Source organism: Eschrichtius robustus, chromosome 12, assembly GCF_028021215.1.
Source record: "Eschrichtius robustus isolate mEscRob2 chromosome 12, mEscRob2.pri, whole genome shotgun sequence".
Lineage (NCBI taxonomy): Eukaryota > Metazoa > Chordata > Mammalia > Artiodactyla > Eschrichtiidae > Eschrichtius > Eschrichtius robustus.
The window spans coordinates 103,277,911-103,299,341 of record NC_090835.1 but is presented as its reverse complement, the minus strand read 5'-3'; the positions used below and the strand labels follow the sequence as shown (position 1 = coordinate 103,299,341).

Genomic DNA, 21,431 nt, shown 5'->3' with positions numbered 1-21,431 from the left:
TTTCAACAACAGTCATCACTTCACACCCAAAAATAGACTCACATTTTCCAGGAGGCTTGGCAAACTACGTAATTGCAAACAAAAAGTAAGGATGCTGTGGGCAGAGTATGAATAGACTGCTTCTCGCCACACATCCACTTGTAGCTACTGGCCTTTTTCCATATTATCACCTTTATTTGTGTGTGTGTGTGAGAACTGTGCTGTTTGCCTTTGAGAATAGTTGTTCACAAAAGTATACTCCACTGTATACTGCCTGATGGAAGCAAGTGCAAAGGAAAGCAAAGATTTGGCATCAGGCTTGAAAAACAAAACAAAACATGAGAGGGATTAGATTCTGGTAGTTAAAACCATTTGGGGAAACCAGAAGGGCTGGTTCCAGGTCTTGGGTAGGAAATGTACAGAGTAAACTTGGGTTAATCAAAGCAGGGAAGTACTTGAGGACTAACAGGGATGTGTCAAAGAGACACAGGTGGTTATAGTGGTTTCCACTGGTCAAACTTGGGACCATTTGAGCATCAACAAGAATTATGATGGTTAAAAAAAAAAAAAATTAAGTCCAGGATACAGGATGGAAATGGACATTGATTATTAATGGGCTGAATCCATATAACAAATACTCATAGTCTTCAGTAAATGCCTCTTGCATTGTTCACTTTGTGTGGACAGCATCATTATGGCTATGTCAAATACCAATGATCTTACTATTCAGAAGTCCATGGAACCATGGGAAAATTTTTATTATTGATTTGATCCAATTCAATTTTCTCAAAAATATCAGTATTTTGTATTCACTTTATAATTTCTGCACACACATTTTCTGCTTGCAAAAAAAAGAATTATGATGGTAATGGAGTATGTAATAACGAATTTTAAAACTTTTAATAATGACTTTTAAAAAACCAAACCGTGATTCCATAGTGAAACAAACGATAGAAAAAAATGAAGGTGTGGTAAGAATGGCAACTAACAAACGTGGGAGCATGACAGTTACAGAATCATCGGGTACATAATCAGTAATCACAGATTCAGTGAAGGATTGTGTGAGTTTGCTGGGAACAGGACGTTCACGTGGCCTCAAAGTAGCATCCCTCAGATTACCTACCAAATACCAAGAGGAAAATGTACAGTTACAATGGAACCATGCAGTCACCGCCTTTGCCGAGTGATCAAATTTAGCATTACTGACAGCAGGAGAATCTAAGATATGTGTCCTCTATGAGGTGTGATAAAGAGGTACACACGTCTTGCAAAAAATGCTTACACTGAATCTAGTCGTAAGGGGAAGATCTAACAAGTCCAGAAGGAGGAACATTCTACCAGACAACTGGTGGGGAGTCGGGACAAAATTCAATGACAAGTTACAGAGGAGAGTGGAGAAGACTGTTCTGCATTAGAAGAGCCGATTATAGCTCATGGGTTGAGAAAAATAATAAAACGGCTATCAAAGGAATTTGGGGGGCAGCTCGGGAAACTTGAATATGAATTATGTTAGATGATACTATGAAATTATTAATTTTCTTAGGTTTGATCATGTATTGTGCTTATGTCGGGCTATGTCCTTATTCTTAGGAGATGCATACGGACGTCTGTGGGGGTGAAGTATCCGCAACTCTCAAATAATTCGTCAAAAATCAGTGTGCGGGGCTGTGTGCATGGACACGGTGGGAGAGAGGCCAAATGTTAGCAGTTAATGAACTGGAGAACGGCTATGCGAATGCTCATCGTACTTACTCTTTAAACTTTTCTGTAGATATAAGCCTTTTTTTTTTTTTAATTGGGGTGGGGCGGGGAACGCCGTTCAGGGAAGGCCAAGCGCAAAGGCACCCACGAGCCTTACAAAGGCAGCGACGTCGGGAAGGGACGGAAGAGACTTCTCAACAGAACGTCTCCCGCCCTTCCCGGGGCCCTTCCCTGTTGGCGGATCCAGTCACGTGGCGGTGTGGCCCCGCCCACCGCTCCCAGAGGCCCGCGCGCGCCGCCGGCAGTTGGGCCGCTCCTTCCGGCCCGGCAGGGGTGTGAGCGGCCGTATGGCGGCCATGGAGGGCGAACCTCCCCCGGTGGAGGAGCGGCGGCGGCTGCGGGAGGAGCTGAGCGAGTTCGTGGAGAGCTGCTGCCGGACGCTGGAGGAGGTGACGGCGTCGCTGGGCTGGAGCCTGGACCGGCTGGAGCCCGGGGAGGAGGAGGCGGCCGAGGTGAGAGGCGCGGGGTCTTCCCGGGGGCCCTCAGCCTGCGGAGCCCCGGGCGGCGGGCGCGGCCCCGCGTCTGCAGGGCCGTGGGAGGCGCGGGATCCGGCCTGCAGCGCCCGACGCCCCCGGGATGCTCGCACCCACCCCCGGGCTGCGCACCCCCGCGGAACCTCGCCCTAAGGAGCCGAGGGATCGCGGCGGGTGCAGAGCGGAGCTGATGGCCGGGCTGGGGTGTGATTGGGAGATAAGCGGGCGGGTCTCGGGGTGCTGCTCGCGGAGGCGGCGGCGGTTTGCCCTGTCATCTGTCGCGTGGATTCCGCAGTTGCACCAGACTCGGTGTCGGGAGGGCTTGGGAGTGCAGGTCTCCTTTCTCTGCCTCCAGACTGTGCACCGATTCCAGGATTATTAAAGGATGTCAACCTAGAGTCGGCACTAGCAGCTCTCCTGGACGTTAGGAAGAGATGTAGGCAAGAGTATTGGGGTGAATAATCCTGATTTTTTTTTTTTTTTTTTAATGGGATGGGAGGAAGGGAAGTGCTCCAGTGTGGCGTCATTATTCATGCGGTCGACTATTCTTTCTGGGTTTACCATTAAAAAAAAAAACACTTTTGGGAATTCCCTGGCGGTCCAGTGGTTAGGATTCCGCGCTTCCGCTGCAGGGGGCCCGGGTTCAGTTCAATCCCAGGCCTGGGAACTAAGATCCCGCGTGCTGCTCGGCCAGAGGAGAAAACAGCAGCAACACTTTTATTATTTGTTCAGAGGTATATTTGAAGCTGCGAATTCCATTGAGTGGGGCCTGCCAAGCCTTTCCACACCGCTGTTTACCCAGCGATTTAGTAGATTTAGATTTCTTTTAACAGTTAAATAGAGCTTTGTATATGCCACTTACTATACCTCCTTTAATATTCTTAGTTACCCTATGAGGTAGGTACCGTTAGCCACTTTTTACAGATGAGGAAACAAACCAGAAGAGGTGATACTTTGTCCCAGGACACGTTGCTGATAGGTGGCAGTTAGGATTTGAACCCCCAGGCATTCTGCTCTGAGAGTCCGTGTGCCTAATTGGCATGCGGCCGCTCTAAAACTCCTCTCTAAAATTCCAAAATTCTGGCAATCGGCTGTGGTTGTGCATCTGACCTTTGCAAAACCAGTGTCTGATATCCAGGAGAGGGACTGGCGTAAACATCCTGGTAAGTGACATTCATACTTCCTAGACCAGGTGCAGTCCAGATAGGCAGTGAATCTTCTCTTTTCTGCTGGAGTGTTTTCATGCTGAAGTTGAGCGACCGGTGTCACAGTTCCCACCCTCACAGAGCTCAGCGGCTGGTGGTGGTGATGAGGGGGAATACAGAGAGATCAGCCACTACGTTGTAATGTGATAAAGTCTGTGAAGGCTGGGTTGGAATTACTGTAGTGCCAGTTATTGTAGGCTGTGAGGGGATGGCCAGGACTTCCTGGGTAAAGTGAATTCTAAGCTGATAAATGAAAGTGAACTGAATTAGCTAGTGAAGCACAGAGAAAACATCAACAGCATGTGTAGAAATCCAGAGACAAGAGTGTGAGCAGATAGGAAACCTCCGGTAGTTAAGGATAGCCAAGAGCATAGGCTACGGGGAAGGAGGGGAATGATGGTCAGTAGGGGCCAGAGCTTGAAGGTCCTTGTGTCAGCCGTGTTAAAGAATCTAGATTTTTTTTTTTTTTTTTTCTTAATGAGAACAGTGGGGGAGGCATGGGAGTTTTTGGTTTTTTCTTTAATTTATTTATTTAATTTATATATTTTTGGCTGCGTCGGGTCTCTGTTGCTCCACATGGGCTTTCTCTAGCTGTGGCGAGCGGGGGCTACTCTTCATTGGGGTGTGCAGGCTTCTCACTGCGGTGGCTTCTCTTGTTGCGGAGCATGGGCTCTAGGCGCATGGGCTTCAGTAGTTGTGGCTCGCGGGCTCAGTAGTTGCGGCACGTGGGCTCTAGACCACAGGCTCAGTAGTTGTTGGCGCACGGGCTTAGTTGCTCTGCGGCACGTGGGATCTTCCCGGACCAGGGGTCGAACCCGCGTCCCCTACATTGGCAGGAGGATTCTTAATCACTGCCCCACCAGGGAAGCCCCGCATGGAAGTATTTTAAGCCAAGACATATCATGATTATACTTGCCTTTTAATAAAATAATAATTGCTTATATTTATTGAATGCTTACTATTTATCAGGCCCTGTCCAAATTGCTTTATGTGTATAAACTCATAGCTCTGTGAGAGAGGTCCTGCTGTTACACCCCTTTTACAGATGAGGAAACTGAGGCAAAGAAAGGTTCAGTACCTTGACTAAGTTCATACAGTCAGTAAGTGGCAGGCCTGGGATTCAAGCTAGCTGCAGTGTGGAGAATGGAGAACAGCCAGACCGGAAGTAGAGAGAGCAGTTAGGCAGTGGCCCTTGTAACCCAAGAGGGAGGTGACAATCTCCTGCATGGGGACATGACAGTGGGCATAGATTATGTGGAAGGATTTCAGAGTTCATTAGGAGGAAAAAAGACTAGCTGATTGGTAGGTGAGGTTGTCCAGGCAGTGAGTGTAAACACATCTTTCAAGAGTTGGGCTTTGGGCTTCCCTGGTGGTGCAGTGGTTGAGAATCTGCCTGCCAATGCAGGGGACACAGGTTCGAGCCCTGGTCTGGGAAGATCCCACATGCCGCGGAGCGACTGGGCCCGTGAGCCACAGCTACTGAGCCTGCGCGTCTGGAGCCTGTGCTCCGCAACAAGAGAGGCCGTGATAGTGAGAGGCCCGCGCACCGCGATGAAGAGTGGCCCCCGCTTGCCGCAACTAGAGAAAGCCCTCACACAGAAACGAAGACCCAACACAGCTATAAATAAATAAATAAAATAAATAATTTAAAAAAAAAGAGTTGGGCTTTGATGGGTTGAAGGGGGCAGAGGCTGTAAGGGGGAGAGAGAATGAGGGAGGTTTTTTTTCTTTTTTCTGTATACATACACTCACACAGGGGCATTGGGAGAGGCCTACAGAAGAGGATATAAAAACATTTAATGGTATAATTATTTCCTTAAAAATTCTGTACCTTTTTTCTTTGCTTCTGTTTGATCTTTAATAGGATGAAGTTGCCATATGCCCTTATGATTCCAATCATCACATGCCTAAGTCGTCTTTAGCAAAGCACATGGTATCTTGTAGATTGAGGAAACTGGGCTATACCAAAGAAGAAGAGGTACCATATATCTATTACGTGTATGTTGTGTAATTGATGCCTTAATAAATTCACAATATTTGGAAGGTACAGTGTGATGTTTTCTGACAAAATAATAGTCATTTGAGGGGTGCAGTGGTACTTGCCTCATTTTGCAAATTATTGCAAGAAATGTTTAAATGATATTAATCTGTTGTTGGTTTATCTCAAATCTTAAAATAGTCATATGATACTGAAGAACACTAAGATTTTGTTTTTTTTATTATTTAGGATAAAATGTATAATTCTGACTTTTTCTATGAGAATGCGAAGATACCTTCAGTTACCTTGAGTAAGTATTAATATAATTTAAAAATATCTTAGTGTAGCTGTACCTGTATAGGTATTGATATTTCTTTTTTTTTTTTTTAATTTATTTCTTTTTATTTCTTTTTGGCTACGTTGGGTCTTCGTTGCTGCGCGCGGGCTTTCTCTAGTTGCGGCGAGCGGGGGCTACTCTGCATTGCAGTGCACGGGCTTCTCGTCGCAGTGGCTTATCTAGTTGTGGAGCACGGGCTCTAGGCACACAGGCTTCAGTAGTTGCGGCTTGCGGGCTCTGGAGCGCTCAGTAGTTGTGGCGCACGGGCTTAGTTGCTCCTTGTCATGTGGGATCTTCCCAGACTAGGGACTGAACCCTTGTGCCCTGCGTTGGCAGGCGGATTCTTAAACACTGCGCCACCAGGGAAGTCTTGATGTTTCATTTTTGAATTATCAAAAGAATGGACTTTATAAGTATGCTTATGGTTGATTAAGAAGGATATTTCTTTTTTTTTAAAGATTTTTTTTTTTTTTTGATGTGGAACGTTTTTTAAAGTCTTTATTGAATTTGTTACAATATTGCTTCTGTTTTATGTTTTTTTGGTGTTTTGGCTGCGAGGCATGTGGGATCTTAGCTCCCCAACCAGGAATCGAACCCTCACCCCCTGTATTGTAAGGCAAAGTCTTAACCACTGGACCGCCAGGGAAGTCCAAAGAAAGATACTTCCTATAGTGACACTAGTTTGCTCAATCTGAAATTTAGAGACCAGGCTTATAATAGGCAATGAAAATCCTCCAAAGCTTTGTACAATAGGACAGATGCCTTCCTTCTTGATTATAACAAAAATCTGGCCACACACATAATTTGACGATAGAACTGAGGATGGAAATGTGTTCCAAGTGTTCACTGCATACATAGAGGTTAAAATCTTGGACTTTGGAATCAGAATGCCCTGAGTCAACTAGTTTTGTCACTAATAGTTGTGTGACTTTCAGTAAGGTAATTAACCTGTTTGTTGCCTAAATTTCTTTATAAAATGCGGATGATGATAATAGCACCCTTGTGAGGATTAAATGATGTAATGATATATGTAATATGGTTAGAATACTGCCTGACACTTAGCTGGGATTCAAGAAATGTTAGATATTATACTGGTTGCTAAAATTTGTAGCAGCTACTGCTGCATGCTTGATTATAGTGTTTTCTGAATTGCTTGAAGTCTGGTTACTTACTGGATTCTAGGTAGATCTGAAAGAATTCTGCATTCAGAGTACCTTGGCAGCACTGTGGGTGTTAAGGTTCTGGAAGGTTCTCAATGTGCCCAAGGAGCTCGGATTGGAACCCAGTTAATTTCATTGTGGACACTGATGATTCATGTTGTGTTTATGGATTTTTTTGACAGATAAGGACTCACAATTCCAGATAATTAAACAAGCTAGAGATGCAGTTGGAAACGATGGTGATTATTATAATCAAAGTAAGTGGCATCAAAGTTTGAGCTAATTAATAAAACTGTTTTTCTTCCATAGCACATGTTACTAATTTTCAAGAGAAATCTTATGAGAACAGTTATGAGAAAGGCTAAGTTTTACATTTGACATTAGACTCGGTGCTTGGTGTCAGCTTCATTTGTTAGATATATTCCACTGAGATACACCCGTCTCACCAGGACACTGTTTTAGCTAAGGATTCATGCTTTGGAATTACCTAATAGGTGAGATTGCCTCGTAGATAATTTTTTTTAAATTATGATTATTTAGTAAATAAATCCCATTGAGTAGACTGTCTCACCCTGATATTTCCCCTCTCTCTTGAGAATTAGCCCAGTGTTAAATGTAGGAATGTCGAAATGCAGTGTAAGAGGAAAGGCTCGGGCTAATCTGTCTCCACAGCTACTCCTCAGTGAAGCACAAACAACAGTTTTATATACAATTTCAGAGGGTTTGTGGATTCCTGCATGCCCAGCTTTGGAAGGCTGGCTTAAGAGTTTCTGCCTAGGACTTAACTTTAGCAGAGACTAGGTTAGAATTTTTAAGTTTGCGCTTCTAGGAAATTGAAAGAAACCTTAATCCTTCAAAATGATAGAAGAAAACAAGTAAATGGAGTTAACAGATTTCTGACTCTAGGTAGATCATCCAGCCAAAGCTGACTGGCTCTGATAAGAATTCTCAGTTGACTTCTTTAAGCCTCCTGAAGGTGGCTTTCTCTGGACATCTTACCTTTTTCTCCCTCCCTCTTCTTTTTAGCTGAAAGATACTCACCAGCCCATAGTTACGATTTCTTTTCTCCTCTGTCGATGTTCAGGGTCTTAATCCCATTGTTCTAAGCCAGTATCTGGGCTTCATTTCTCCCTCAGTTGCCCTGTGGCTGCAGAAGGAAGAAGTCTTTTTAGTCTGCATTACATTGGTTCCTTGTAACAGCCAGAAGCATATTTCTTGTATTTCCTGTTTTGAAGATCCCATTTAGTACTTTTTGTGCTAAATTGCAGGTTTTATTCTTTGAGGGAGACATTTGACTCTCATCTTATTTGAAGAGATTACTGAGCTATAGTCAGTCAAGCCTTTTTTGACCCCTGTTCAGTTAGTGAACCAATTAAAAAAGTAAAGGATTTTGGTTTTGGTTTTTTTTTGGAGGGGTTACTAGTTAAAGGACTTCTTTTGACCTTAGCTAGTTAGATAGATTTACTGAATTTATTTTAGAGTTGAAAGAGAACTTGGAGATCATCTAATCCAGCTTCTGCTTTTTACAGATCAGGAAACAAATCCTGTCTGATAGAGATGATAAAGTTCTGGGGTGCTTGTTCTAAAGGTCCTCAGTGCTTTTATGTTTTAGAAGAGATTTTTTTTTTTTTCAAAGCTCTCTTATGTATTTCATTTCCCTTTGACAACAAACTTGTGATAGGTTGAACAAGTATTTGCCCTTTCATATTAGATGAAGAAATAGAGGCACACAGAAGTGAATTAACACCCCTTTGCCATAATATAGGAAAGCTGGATTGAGAGCCAAGTTCTGAATTTTGCAGATTTGCACATTGAGTTTAATTCTTTACAAAAGCAAAGAATTACTTTGAATGAATTGTTCTTTCAATAGATAGTTAAGAGGAACGTCTATTTGATTTTGAATTTTTGTATTACCTTAAATTAAGACTTAATTGTTAAGAATAACATGTTATATGATCTGTAACCCTCTTTTTAAAACTTTTTTTCATCTGTGTAGAGTTCTGTAATTTCTCAATAGAGATTATTTTTTGTGGCACCCTTATGTCTTACACACCTAAAATTTTTTACCCCAGGACAAAAATCTCTTTAATACTTTCTTATTGATGTTTACTTTGAAGGAAGAATGACTAACATGAATAGTTTTATATTTTCCATTTCATTAATATTTTGTTTGTTATGTACTAAATTGTAAGTTTTTTATGTTTTCATTTCATCAGTCACATCAGGTCTAAACTCAAGGTATAGAATTCTCAATTCGTTAATCTTTGTCAAAGCTTGAACAGCCATTAGGTCTACTTATTTATTTTCAGATACAGTTACTTCGGTTAATTTTATAACCAAGATACTGATTTCAGTCATAAACAATCATTTTATAGTTGGTGGTTTATCTTTTTCCTTCAATATTAAAAATTCAAGTTGCTGTACTTCAATTTCATGACATCTGTTTGGGTGGTGGCCATGATTTGAACATCAGTGTACTACGCTAAAGAACCCCAAAGAGACAGGAGATTATGGTTCTAGACCTGATCTGTTCCTACCACTTGTGAGATGTTGGCAAATCGTTTTACTTCCAAGGGCCTCATTTCTTCATCTCCAGTGTTAGGAAATTGACTCTGTATGAATTCTTCACAAAATTCTGAATTTGTACCTTGAACACGAGTTAATGTTTAATATTGTTAAATATATTATTATTTAATATTAATATTTATTATTAATATTTAATATTGTATCTCACACGTTTGAGATGCCCTGTGATGGCAGAAAGGACTAACACAGAAGAATGAGAGTTCAAGTTTTTGAAAAAGTAGATTAGAGTTTCAGTTTGGGATGATGAAAAAGTTCTGGAGATGGATAGAAGTGATGGTTGCACAACAGTATGAATGTACTAAATGCCACTGAACTGTACACCTGAAAATGGTTAAAATGGTAAATTTCATGTGTATATTTTACCACAGTTTTTAAAAACTACTATAAAAAAAAAGTAGATAGAGGGTCACAGAATTAGTATGATTACAGCTCATTCGGATATACCTCTAAATTGTATAGAAACTTGCATTTGAACTTTTACATTTTGTGGAAATGTAAGCTTATTGAAGTATGTTTATTTTTTTTTTTCTCAGAAATATCTATGCTCTGAATGATTTGAATGCAGTTTTGTTGTTTAACTTTTCCTGTACTTTTTCTTTTTCAGTAATTGGGGTGAGTATAAAGAGGAATTAGGAACCTGAATGTACTCCTTATTTAAAGATATGCAGTATCCTTTTTGCAAATGATATCCTTTTAAAAGTATCACTCAAATTTCTAAACTTTATCTTAATCACTGTCACAATATTATAGTCTTGATTTGGAATTTTAGTTGAATTTCAAAGAATTTAACTATGAGTCTGGACCATACAGAAATTTAAGATGAATAAAGAAAACTCCAAAATATTTTAAGGAGGAAATTATACTTCTTTGTTTAAAAAGAACAGAGAGAGGTTTATATGGAGCTTGTTTATAATACATCAGTGTTTTCTAATCTTTTGTATTTTTCTCCCAGAATATATAACCTATATTCAGATAAATTAGGTTTATCAAAGCCATCTCAGTTTTATATTATAAAATTAAATGTTTTAACATCTGACTTTCCCTAGCGTCTACCAGAATTAGAGTAAGATTGATTGAAAGGGAGGGAACCCTCCTTCCGCACTAATTCAGAAGCCTTCTGCTAGTACAGATGGTTATCTATAGCTGTTACACCACGGACTCAGATTCAGTGTAGCTCTCCTCTTAATTTGTCGACAAATGTAAAGTCACCTCTTTTCTTGTGTTGTAACGCTTAGTTCCTAGGGTGCTCTCATTTGAATTTTTGTTTTGCCTCTTTACCTAGAAAGTCAGTGGGGTTAAACTTTATCAAATATCAGTATTTGAGAAGAGCTACAGATTTTACATTGTTCTGTGAACCTAAGTTATTACTTTAGGGTAACTAGCAAACATTAAAAGGATTCCTTTAGTAGCTCATGTTCTTTGTTTGCATTCGTGAATAATGAAGTCTAGAAAGAATCGTTTTAAATTGCTTTATTTACAGTTACAGTAATTTTTTTGTTTCTTTGAGAAAATTTGAATCTCAAAACAAATTTTCTTCAATGTTTAATACATCATATCAAGGTATTGTATTTACTTTTTTTCATTAATGAGCAGATTTTAGAAAGTTCTATGACTTTGGGGGGGCGGGTATTGTTAACGTTTTTCAGTTAATTTGGTGAAGCCAGTATGCCGCTTCTTCCGAAAATTAAATCAGGGTTAGTCTCAGTCTGTCTTTCTCTGGTCTTTCTTGGGATTTCTGCTACTTAACTGTTTCTTGGTCCCTAGCTCTAAGTCATTGCACAAATGGGATGTATTTTGACTATGGAACATCTAGCTTGATGTCTCATAAAAAATGATATTTTTTACACATTTTTCATATTTCTATAATTTATCTTCAAAGGGACTGTAATGTGTATTACCTATTAAAAACATTTTTTCCCAGCTTTTATGGGGAAAAGCATATAGACAGAAAGAAAGTTAATATCTACTTTTACAGTATGGGTAGCCTTTTAAAAGTTTTTTTTCTTAGCAAATTGTCTCATAGTTATTACTGCCTGCCTTCATGGGATCTGTCTTAACATTGTTGGAAAGAATAGCAAGCGTCCACAACAGCAAACGTTCTGTGGATGTAGCATTCAGGATAGAGTCAATGTTGACCGTTATCACACAGATTGATGTTTTGTATGTTTAGGGATTACCATGAAAACAGATTGCTTGTGTTAACTTAATGTTGCATTATTACAGCACATGTTTAAAGATAAGTATAGTAGATCATAAATCCACAAAGCTTCATGTATTGTTTATTCTTGTGATTTTATTTTTACTCTAGGGATGTATTCTTCATTGCCTGTTGAAGTTCCTCTGAATCACAAACGGTTTGTTTGTGATCTAACCCAAGCCGATCGTCTTGCCCTCTATGATTTTGTAATCGAGGAGACAAAGAAAAAGCGCTCAGATTCTCAAATTATTGAAAATGACAGCGATCTCTTTGTAGACTTGGCTGCCAAAGTCAATCAAGGTTTGAGACGAATATCATAGTTTTCTATTTCTTAATTGTCATTCCATCCTTTGGGTGTTATTAGGATGACTTGTCAGGCCACTTTGAGTTGGAATAGGATGGTTTTGTATCATCTGATATTGACATACATACTAAGATGTTTACTTAGTACTTGAAATTTTGCTCTCTGATTGTTACATTAAGCATACCTTACTTCTGTAAGAATGTTCCTTGAGCTGGGCTGTTACTTTCATTTCTGTACCTAAGCACTCTTACGTTCAGTTAACGGTTAGAGAAAAGGAAAGCTATAAAACTTAGTTCATTTATATAACAGAATTTTTAGAATATTTTTGAGTCCTATATTATTACAATACATTAAAGCATGTTGAAATACCGGATGATTATGGTGTTCCTTCCCACTAATTCATAAGAATTTATAGCTTCTGAGGATGTAATAATTTAATTTTGTTCTTTTATTAGATAATAGTCGAAAAAGTCCAAAATCTTACCTTGAAATCCTGGCAGAAGTGAGAGATTATAAAAGAAGACGCCAGTCCTATAGAGCTAAGAATGTTCACATAACCAAGAAATCATATACTGAGGTAAGTTTTACATAATTGTGTAGAGCTTTGTTGAACACAGAGATTTCCCTTAGGTAGTTGTCCTCTGTCCCGTGGATTTCCACAGTTCCTTAGAGGTTTTCTGAGAGGAAGTGGCTCCACGGTGGCCACACCTGCTCTGTATTTGCTCCATCACTCTCAGACCCACCCTTTACCAGACAAAGGCTTTTCAGGGTACAAAGCCCTTCTATAAAGAGGTTGTGCAATCTTACAAAAACACTGCTTTTGAGAAAGTGGTATTACATCACGATGAGAACATAGATTTTGGCTTTAGACACACCTGGGCTTGAGTTTTGATTCTGCGGTTTATCATTGGCTGTTTGACTTGGGCAAATTATGTGAGCTTTTTAAGGTTCAGATTTTTACATTTTATAGTAATACAGACTGCAGGATTATTGTGAGAAGTAATTGAAATAATGCTTATGGACAAAGAAATTGTTCAGTAAATAGTTATCTTTTTTGGCAGAAATTTTAGTGTGCTTTTATGTACTTTACTAAACATTTGGGCTTAAGAAATGTCTTGGTAGAAATTATTTGTAATTTATATTATAAAATAATTCTATGTATATTATAAAATTTAAGTACATTAACCTCTTGATGTATGTATCTAGACTTATTTTCAGATGTCATTTAGTGGGTAGAGTTGATGAATTTTTGGTACATGAATCACCTTGCCTAGACTCTAAATAATTTCCTTATTGAATCTCTCATTGTTCCCATGTTATTTTTTCCTTCCTTCTGTGATTTCAGAGACCTTCCGTAATCTGGCCTCATTTTACCGAGCGTTTTCTTTTGCTTTAGTCAAGCCTGTCTGTTAAACTGTATCTGATCACACGTATTTATTCTTACCTCAGTATCCTAATACATGTTGTCTCATCTGCGGTGCCTTTTGTTTTGCTGTTTAGAAACTTGATGCCCACTCACTGTTTCCATGGGTGTTGATGGCTCTGAGCCGTCTGCCGGCTTACTGCACTCATGCTCTGTACCGACGGCTTAGCGCTTAGTTTTATGCTGTGCTTTTTACAATGAAAGCACGTGTTTTAGACTCACCTTACACGGGCGTCGCCCTAGTGATTCTTAGAGTCCCTCAAATCCTTGGTGGTTCAACACTTGTTTCTTCTCTGGTCTCATAACCTTGAACTCAAGTGTAAGTGTCGTTGCTAAGTGTTCTTTACAATTTTATGGTTAACTTTTTTTTTTTTAATAAATTTATTTATTTATTTATTTAGTTTTTGGCTGCGTTGGGTCTTCGTAGCTGCTCACGGGCTTTCTCTGGTTGTGGCGAGCGGGGGCTACTCTTCGTTGCGGTGCGTGGGCTTCTCATTGCGGTGGCTTCTCTTGTTGCGGTGCACGGGCTTCAGTAGTTGTGGCACGTGAGCTCAGTAGTTGTGGCTCGTGGGCTCTAGAGTGCAGGCTCAGTAGTTGTGGAGCACGGGCTGAGTTGCTCTGCGGCATGTGGGATCTTCCCGGACCAGGGATCGAACCCGTGTCCCCTGCATTGGCAGGCGGATTCTTAACCACCGCGCCACCAGGGAAGTCCCTGAGCAGCTCTCTTATCTGAAATTCGGTACTTAACTCTCCGTAGGTGATTCGGGATGTGATCAACGTGCACATGGAGGAACTCAGCAGCCACTGGCAGGAGGAGGAGCAGGAGAAAGCAGAGGACGATGCGGAAAAGTATGTCAATGCGTCAGTTGGTGAAAATAGTTCTCTTTTTATTCTGTCACCTGTAATTGTTCAACTGAATTTTAGCGCCTCCAAGACCATTAGTAGCACGCTGTAATTCATCAGAACGCTTATTGTTCTTTATTTTACCACAGTTGTAAAACATACCATTAAGAGCTAAGTTTCTTTGCCTGCCCTCTTATCTGGAGTGCAAGGTTATACGTATTTAGTCTCTATCTGTAACGGGTCTGGTACAGAATATTGAGCTTTAGGCTGGTCTGTACTGGAGACCGTGGTTAAAACTAACTGTTTAATGTTCTTTCTGTTTCAGGAACAAAGAAAGGCGGTCGGCTTCAGTAGACTCACGGCAGTCTGGGGGAAGCTATCTGGATGCGGAGTGTTCACGACATAGAAGGGATCGGAGTAGGAGCCCACATAAACGCAAAAGAAACAAAGATAAGGATAAACACTGGGACTCAAGAAGAAGGAAAGAGAGGTAAGCCCAACACTGCGTCATTCGCTGTCGAATTGTTGATGTTTGAGAAGCAAAAGGTCCTCCTGTCATAGGCCATGCTGAGAAAATGGCTTGTAAGTAAAGTAAGGTGAGGAGAGTAAACAATTGATGAAGATTCTTAACATTCTTCCGGTTTCAGTTCAAATATCCACAGCTCTATCTGCCTGATTGGTAGTTTCCCTTTTTTATTACTTGTTTCCTCACCAGGAGATGGGAAAGTAATGTCTAGGTAGAAAGTTAATCGTGTTAAAAAGGTGTTTGCCTAGCTCTTTCTTCAGTCCTTTCTGTGTCCCTCTCTCCCTTTCTTGTTTCTCTTTCTCATCCTTTTTTTTTTTTAATATTTTATTTATTTATTTATTTATGGCTGTGTTGGGTCTTCGTTTCTGTGTGAGGGCTTTCTCCAGTTGCGGCAAGTGGGGGCCATTCTTCATCGCGGTGCGCGGGCCTCTCACTATCGCGCCCTCTCTTGTTGCGGAGCACAGGCTCCAGACGCGCAGGCTCAGTAGCTGTGGCTCACGGGCTTAGTCGCTCCGCGGCATGTGGGATCTTCCCAGACCAGGGCGCGAACCCGTGTCCCCTGCATTGGCAGGCAGATTCTCAACCACTGCGCCACCAGGGAAGCCCTCTCATCCTTTCTTTCTCTTGCTAATTCATCAGATAAAGGATGTTATAAAGTCAGAGAGAAGGTCTAAGCTTTAATGGCAGTCAGCTTTGCCCTTGTTGGTATTCCTGATAAAATTGTGAAAGCTGGGGGAGATATAAAGTAATACTGAAATAATGAATTCAAATTGACCGAGGTCTGTTCCCGTATCCAGCTGCTTACTGGGCATCTCCGTGGATCTCAGATTTATCAGGTCTACACCTGAGCTTGTCTTTTTCTTGGTCTGCTCCTCTTCGGCCAGTACTCCTGTCCTGGTTAATGGATGACCATCAGCTGTTCACCTGAGCCAGAAGTCGGGGACTCATGCTCGAAGCTCCCTTTTACTCCTTCCCGTCTGGTCCTAATTGTCAGTTTTGTGTGAAGATCCCTCACGTGCTCCTCCTCCTCTCTGTCCCTAAGGCTGCCGTCTTCCTAATTGTTCTGTCTGTAAGCTTGTCCCACGTGGATCCATCCCTGCCCTGCTGCCAGACTGAACTTTCACCTCTTAAAACTCCTCAGCGGTAGAGTTCACGTTCTTTAGAACAGCTCTCGAGACCTCCAGGAGCAGGGCACCTGCCTGCCTACCTTGTATTTTGCTCCTACCCCGTGAAATACATAACTTCAGCTCTAGCCAGCCCAGCTTACTCACAGTTCGTCGTCCACACTGTGCCTCATCCATGCCTTTCCACCTCATGTTCTGATTTTTTATTTTTTTTAATATTTATTTATTTATTTGTTTGTTTGGTAGCACTGAGTCTTAGTTTCGGCACGTGGGCTCCTTACTTGCAGCTCACTGCCATTCGAACTCTTAGTGGTGACATGCATGTGGGACCTAGTTCCCTGACCAGGGACTGAACCCGGGCCGCCTGCATTGGGAGCACGGAGTCTTAACCACTGTGCCACCAGGGGAGTCCTTTAAGCCTGCTCGGTAAACTCCTCCTCATCCTTTAAGACCCAGCTTAGTCATTTCCATGAAGCCTTTTTCACTCATTCAAACAGAGCTGATCTTTCCCATTTTGTTACCGCTCTACCCAGCACCTACTTTTTATTGAACGTAAGTTATTTCTCCCTCTACTAGACTGAGCTCGTTGAAAGCAGGTCCATGCCTTATTTAGTATTAACTTGCACAGTGCTTGTCTAGTAATAGGCTTTTAAATGATACCTCTCCAGGGCCGGTGGCGATCAGGAATTAGTAAGACTTATTGGTTTAATAATTTTGCTCATCTTATTATCATTCAGTTCATAGAGTTAAAGCTAGCTATGATTTAGTCCTTCTCTTAGAAAAATGAAATATTTGCTTAGTAAACCCTTTTGATTCATTTAATGCATGATAATCTGTGATAATTATGCACACGTTAACTCTTTTTTTTTTAAGTAAATTTATTTTATTTATTTATTTTTGGTTGCGTGGGTCTTTGTTGCTGTGAGCGGACTTTCTCTAGTTGCGGCGAGCGGGGGCTACTCTTCGTTGCGGCGTGCGGGCTTCTCATTGCCGTGGCTTCTCTTGTTGCAGAGCACGGGCTCCAGGCACACGGGCTTCAATAGTTGTGGCGTGCGGGCTCAGCAGTTGTGGCTCGCGGGCTCTAGAGCGCAGGCTCAGTAGTTGTGGCGCACGGGCTTAGCTGCTCTGCGGCATGTGGGATCTTCCCGGACCAGGGCTCGAACCCGTGCGCCCTGCATTGGCAGGCGGATCCTTGAGCACTGCGCCACCCGGAAAGCCCCTGCACACGTTAACTCTTGATTAGCTATCAGAAATGGTGCTGTCTCACTTCTTCTGGTTGTCAGTGCTTCTTGCACTTGAGTAATTTTTGACATGTCCAGTCAGTCCCTGTGGACTCACATATGTTAGAGAGCCTCAAAATCTAAACATGAGTCATCTTCCGTTAGAGAGGATAAACTGAGTATTAGCAGGAAACACTTCTCAGTAGGATAGTCTTTGAGGGCCACCCCTGAGAGGGAATGAATGTGGGAACTGAGATGGGGGCCAGGGTGAGGAGATCAGACATCTGAACCCCTGCTATGACTCCAGCATCCGGTTTGCCATGAACTCTCAGGTCATCAACCGGGTACACACAGTCAGAGTTAATTTTAAAGTGTAACTCCAAAGCGCAGGTAAAAAATCCATTTTCCTTATCCCCATCTCAATTTTGTCCTGTAGTTTTAATGATGCATTTTTTATATCTACTCCTAAAAAAAGTCACTGTTCAGTTTTAAGGGCATGTTTTAACTTGTTCTGGTGTATATCTGATGTCAGTATATGACTGTGAATTATTATTTTAAAACTTTGATATTAAAGTGCCTGTCATTTATAATTTTTTTTTCACCCCTTTCATTTCAGGGATGGGGAAAGACATCATAGTCATAAAAGAAGAAAGCAAAAAATGTAAACGAAGTATTTGTGCATGTATTAATTATGTTTATGCCATGGTAACCAGTGTGCTGATATTTCTATCATAATTGCTTTGAGTGGGAGAATGTGCTTATGGGAACTGTTTAGTGCTCAGATCATTATTTTTCAACCAATACTTACATCTCAAATCATGAGTGCATTGATTATGCCCTAGAACTTTGTTTTCCTTATATTTTAATGGATGATTGCCTCCTGTTACTGATTTTGTTTCATTCTTTTTTGATAAATTATGTATCGGAAAATTATTTAATTAAAGTGAATATTTAAACTATATAACTAATACATAAATGCATTCTTACTGTCAACAATTAAACCGTACAGATAAGGCGAAAGAGCGGTTGGATCACCATCTGTGATCCCTGTGGCCACCCCAGGGGGTAACCACGGGTGAACTGTGAAAGGGACAAACCTAAACAGTCATCAGAAGGGGAACGGCCTGGCTAAATAGAAGGTGGTATAGTCACGTGATAGCTTACTAGATTGGATTTAAAGAAATAAACTATATTATCATGAATAGATCTCAGAGACATGCTAAATGAAAATAAACAAGTTTCAGAAACATATGTACAAGTTATATCTATGTACAAAACAATACTGTACATCTTCTCTGGCTGTATATGAACGTAAATACAGTTGTAAAGGTTCGGAAGAGCTCATCCCAAACTCCCACCAGTGATTATTTGAGGGAGGAGGTATAAATGGGAGAGAGAAAGGATGGAAACCAGCATTGGGAGGGCGGTCAAAGGGAACTGCAGCTTCATCCACTGTGCATTAATTGTTTAAAGATAAGGTAGTATTTGTGTTTCACTTGTTAATTAAAAGTATACTGTCATTTTGTTTTTTGTAAATAAAGCTGATTGAGGTACTGTTTACATACAGTAAAATACATTCATTTTAAGTGTACATTTCATTGAGGTTTTTTTTGTTTTTTAAAATTATTTATTTATTTATTTATGGCTGCGTTGGGTCTTCGTTTCTGTGCGAGGGCTTCCTCCAGTTGCGGCGAGCGGGGGCCACTCTTCATCGCGGTGCGCGGGCCTCTCACTATCGCGGCCTCTCTTGTTGCGGAGCACAGGCTCCAGACGCGCAGGCTCAGTAGCTGTGGCTCACGGGCCCAGTCGCTCCGCGGCATGTGGGATCTTCCCAGACCAGGGCTCGAACCCGTGTCCCCTGCACTGGCATGCAGATTCTCAACCACTGCGCCACCAGGGAAGCCCTTCATTGAGTTTTGACAAACTTATACCCCCACCATGTATCCTTCATCTCAATCAAGATAGAGAACATTTCCGTCTCCCTCAGAAGTTCCCTTATACCCCTTTTCCCAATCAGTTTCTCTACCACCAGCCCTAAGCAACCACAGATCTGCTTGTTGATACTATTGACTGGATACATCTTTTCTAGAATTCATGTAAGTGGAATGCTACAGCACAGTACTTGCCTCTTCACAGACTGATCCATGTTGTGTGTGTCTGTAGTCTGTTCCTTCTCGTTGCTAGTAGTATAGTATATTCTCTTGTGTGCCAGATTGTTCAGTTGAAACTTTGGCATTAAATGTTAAACATCTCACGTCTGAAGAGCGGTATCTGGGAAACCCAGGTTAAAGATTCCAAGGTGGGTTCCAAATAGAAAGGAAACCTTGATTATGTGAGTAAGTAACTGACAACGCCAGAAAGGTTGACTAGATTCAGATCAGATTGGCTGCTAGGTTCAGGTGTGGAAGAAGCTCTCCAATTTATAAGGTGAGAATCAACGGGTCGCTTGCCAGTATGAAGCCCTATTAGTGCCGTTGTACTTAATTTCTAAGTATATAAAATTCAGATTGAAGGACTTTGGAGTTACCATAATGTTGAGCCATATGAAATTGCTGCTTTTGTAGGTCAAATCCATTTGAGTGATCAGCAGTTTCATATAGTATAACTTAATTTATAATATTGTTTTTCATTATGATTTCAATGACTTTACCAACTAGAAGATGTACTTGGGCTTTTAGTATGAGAGAGAAGGGGAAAGGAGTAGGGTGGTGGGATTGGGGAAAAATAGGATAGTGTTTTTTTAATGTCTTGATAGAGGCACTTGTTTGCAAAAATTTGCCAAATTTTTGTTAAGGTGTCTCCGTTCATGAGGTATATCGGTCTGTAGTTTACTTGTAACGTCTGTCTGGTTTTTGGTATCAAGATAATGAGGGCTGGGGAAGTTTCCTTCCTCTTTTATTATCTGGAATTGTGAAAAATTGATACTATTCCTTTTTAGGTGTTTGCTAGAATTTACCAGTGAAGCCATCTGGGACTGGAGTGTTCTTTGTGGGAAGGTTTGTTTTTTTTGTTTTTCGTTTTAAATTTTATTTATTTATTTATTTATTTATTTATTTATTTATTTATTTATTTATGGCTGTGTTGGGTCTTCGTTTCTGTGTGAGGGCTTTCTCTAGTTGCGGCAAGTGGGGGCCACTCTTCATCACGGTGCGCGGGCCTCTCACTATATCGTGGCCTCTCTTGTTGCGGAGCACAGGCTCCAGACGCGCAGGCTCAGTAGCTGTGGCTCACGGGCCTAGTCGCTCCGCGGCATGTGGGATCTTCCCAGACCGGGGCTCGAACCCGTGTTCCCTGCATTGGCAGGCGGATTCTTAACCACTGCGCCACCAGGGAAGCCCTGTGGGAAGGTTTTTATCTATGAATTTAATATACTGAATCTATTTCAAGGTATCTTGTTTCTTCTTGAGTAAACTTAGATAGAAAAAGAGATTGAATTAAGCCCACATTAAGCAGAAGGAAGAAAACAATAAAGAACATAAATCAGTGAAATAGAAAACTGGAAAGCAATAGAGTAAAAGAAACCAAAAGCTGGTTTTTCAGAAAGGTGAATACACTTGATAAGCCTCTAGGCAGATGACTCTAGCCAGGAGGAAAAAAAGAAAGTAACTGGTATCAAGAATGAATGTGGAGATGTTGCTAAAGATTCTACAGACTTTAAAATGATAGAAAGGGAATATTGTGCCAGTAAATTCAACAATTTAGATGAAATGGGTAAATTCCTTGAAATACACAAATTACCTAAGTTTACTCAAGAAGAAACATACCTCAATCAATGTAATTTACCATATTGATGTGCTAAAGAAAAACCATATGATCCTCCGTAGATGCAGAGAAAACATGATAAAGTTCAATACCTATTTAGGGCTTAAAAAAAGAACTCCCGGCAAACTAGAAATGGAAGGGAGCCTCCTCACCTTGCAAAGGGACATCTACAAAACATTGTAGATGTTTTATAGTGAAGGATTGCATAATTTTTCCTATGACTGGGAGCAAGGCAAAGATGTCTGCTCTTGCCACTTCTATTCAACACTGTACTGAGGTCCTAACTGGTACAATAATGCAATAGAAAGAAAGGAAATGTGTATAGATTGGAAAGGATGAAGTAATAATTGTCTTAATTCACAGATGACATAATCACCTATGTAGAGATTTACCAAAAAAACCCTACTAGAACTCATAAATTTAGCAAGGTCAATTCATAAAAATCTATTATAACTTTTACATACTAGTAATGAAAATTGGAAATAGCATCAGTAAGCGTAAAATACATAGGAAGAAACTTCGTAAAGTATGTGTGAGACCTGCGTGCTGAAAA

At 40.9% G+C, this 21,431-nt stretch overlaps 1 protein-coding gene across 2 annotated transcripts; it reads left to right on the top strand.

Moving 5' to 3' along the window:
- The first annotated feature begins 2,007 nt into the window (after window positions 1-2,007).
- Window positions 2,008-18,664, top strand: SNRNP48 (small nuclear ribonucleoprotein U11/U12 subunit 48). 2 transcript variants are annotated; one of them, XM_068558323.1, is made up of 10 exons: window positions 2,122-2,192; window positions 2,569-2,667; window positions 5,283-5,396; window positions 5,646-5,706; window positions 7,076-7,150; window positions 11,788-11,976; window positions 12,436-12,557; window positions 14,161-14,252; window positions 14,572-14,736; window positions 17,733-18,664. In XM_068558323.1, exons 3-10 carry the CDS (start codon window positions 5,322-5,324, stop codon window positions 17,779-17,781), a joined length of 828 nt encoding a protein of 275 aa, XP_068414424.1. In that variant the 5' UTR covers window positions 2,122-2,192; window positions 2,569-2,667; window positions 5,283-5,321; the 3' UTR covers window positions 17,782-18,664. The 2 variants fall into 2 exon arrangements, with proteins under 2 accessions (XP_068414423.1, XP_068414424.1); XM_068558322.1 differs by lacking the exon at window positions 2,569-2,667 and having other exon boundaries at window positions 2,008-2,192.
- Window positions 18,665-21,431: the final 2,767 nt, after the last annotated feature.

Coding starts and splice junctions, on each gene's coding strand:
- SNRNP48 (XM_068558322.1), top strand. CDS start 2,028: ATGGCGGCCATGGAGGGCGAACCTCCCCCGGTGGAGGAGCGGCGGCGG. Junction 2,193..5,282: donor GGGAGGAGGAGGCGGCCGAG/GTGAGAGGCGCG, acceptor GATCTTTAATAG/GATGAAGTTGCCATATGCCC. Junction 14,253..14,571: donor GCAGAGGACGATGCGGAAAA/GTATGTCAATGC, acceptor TTTCTGTTTCAG/GAACAAAGAAAGGCGGTCGG.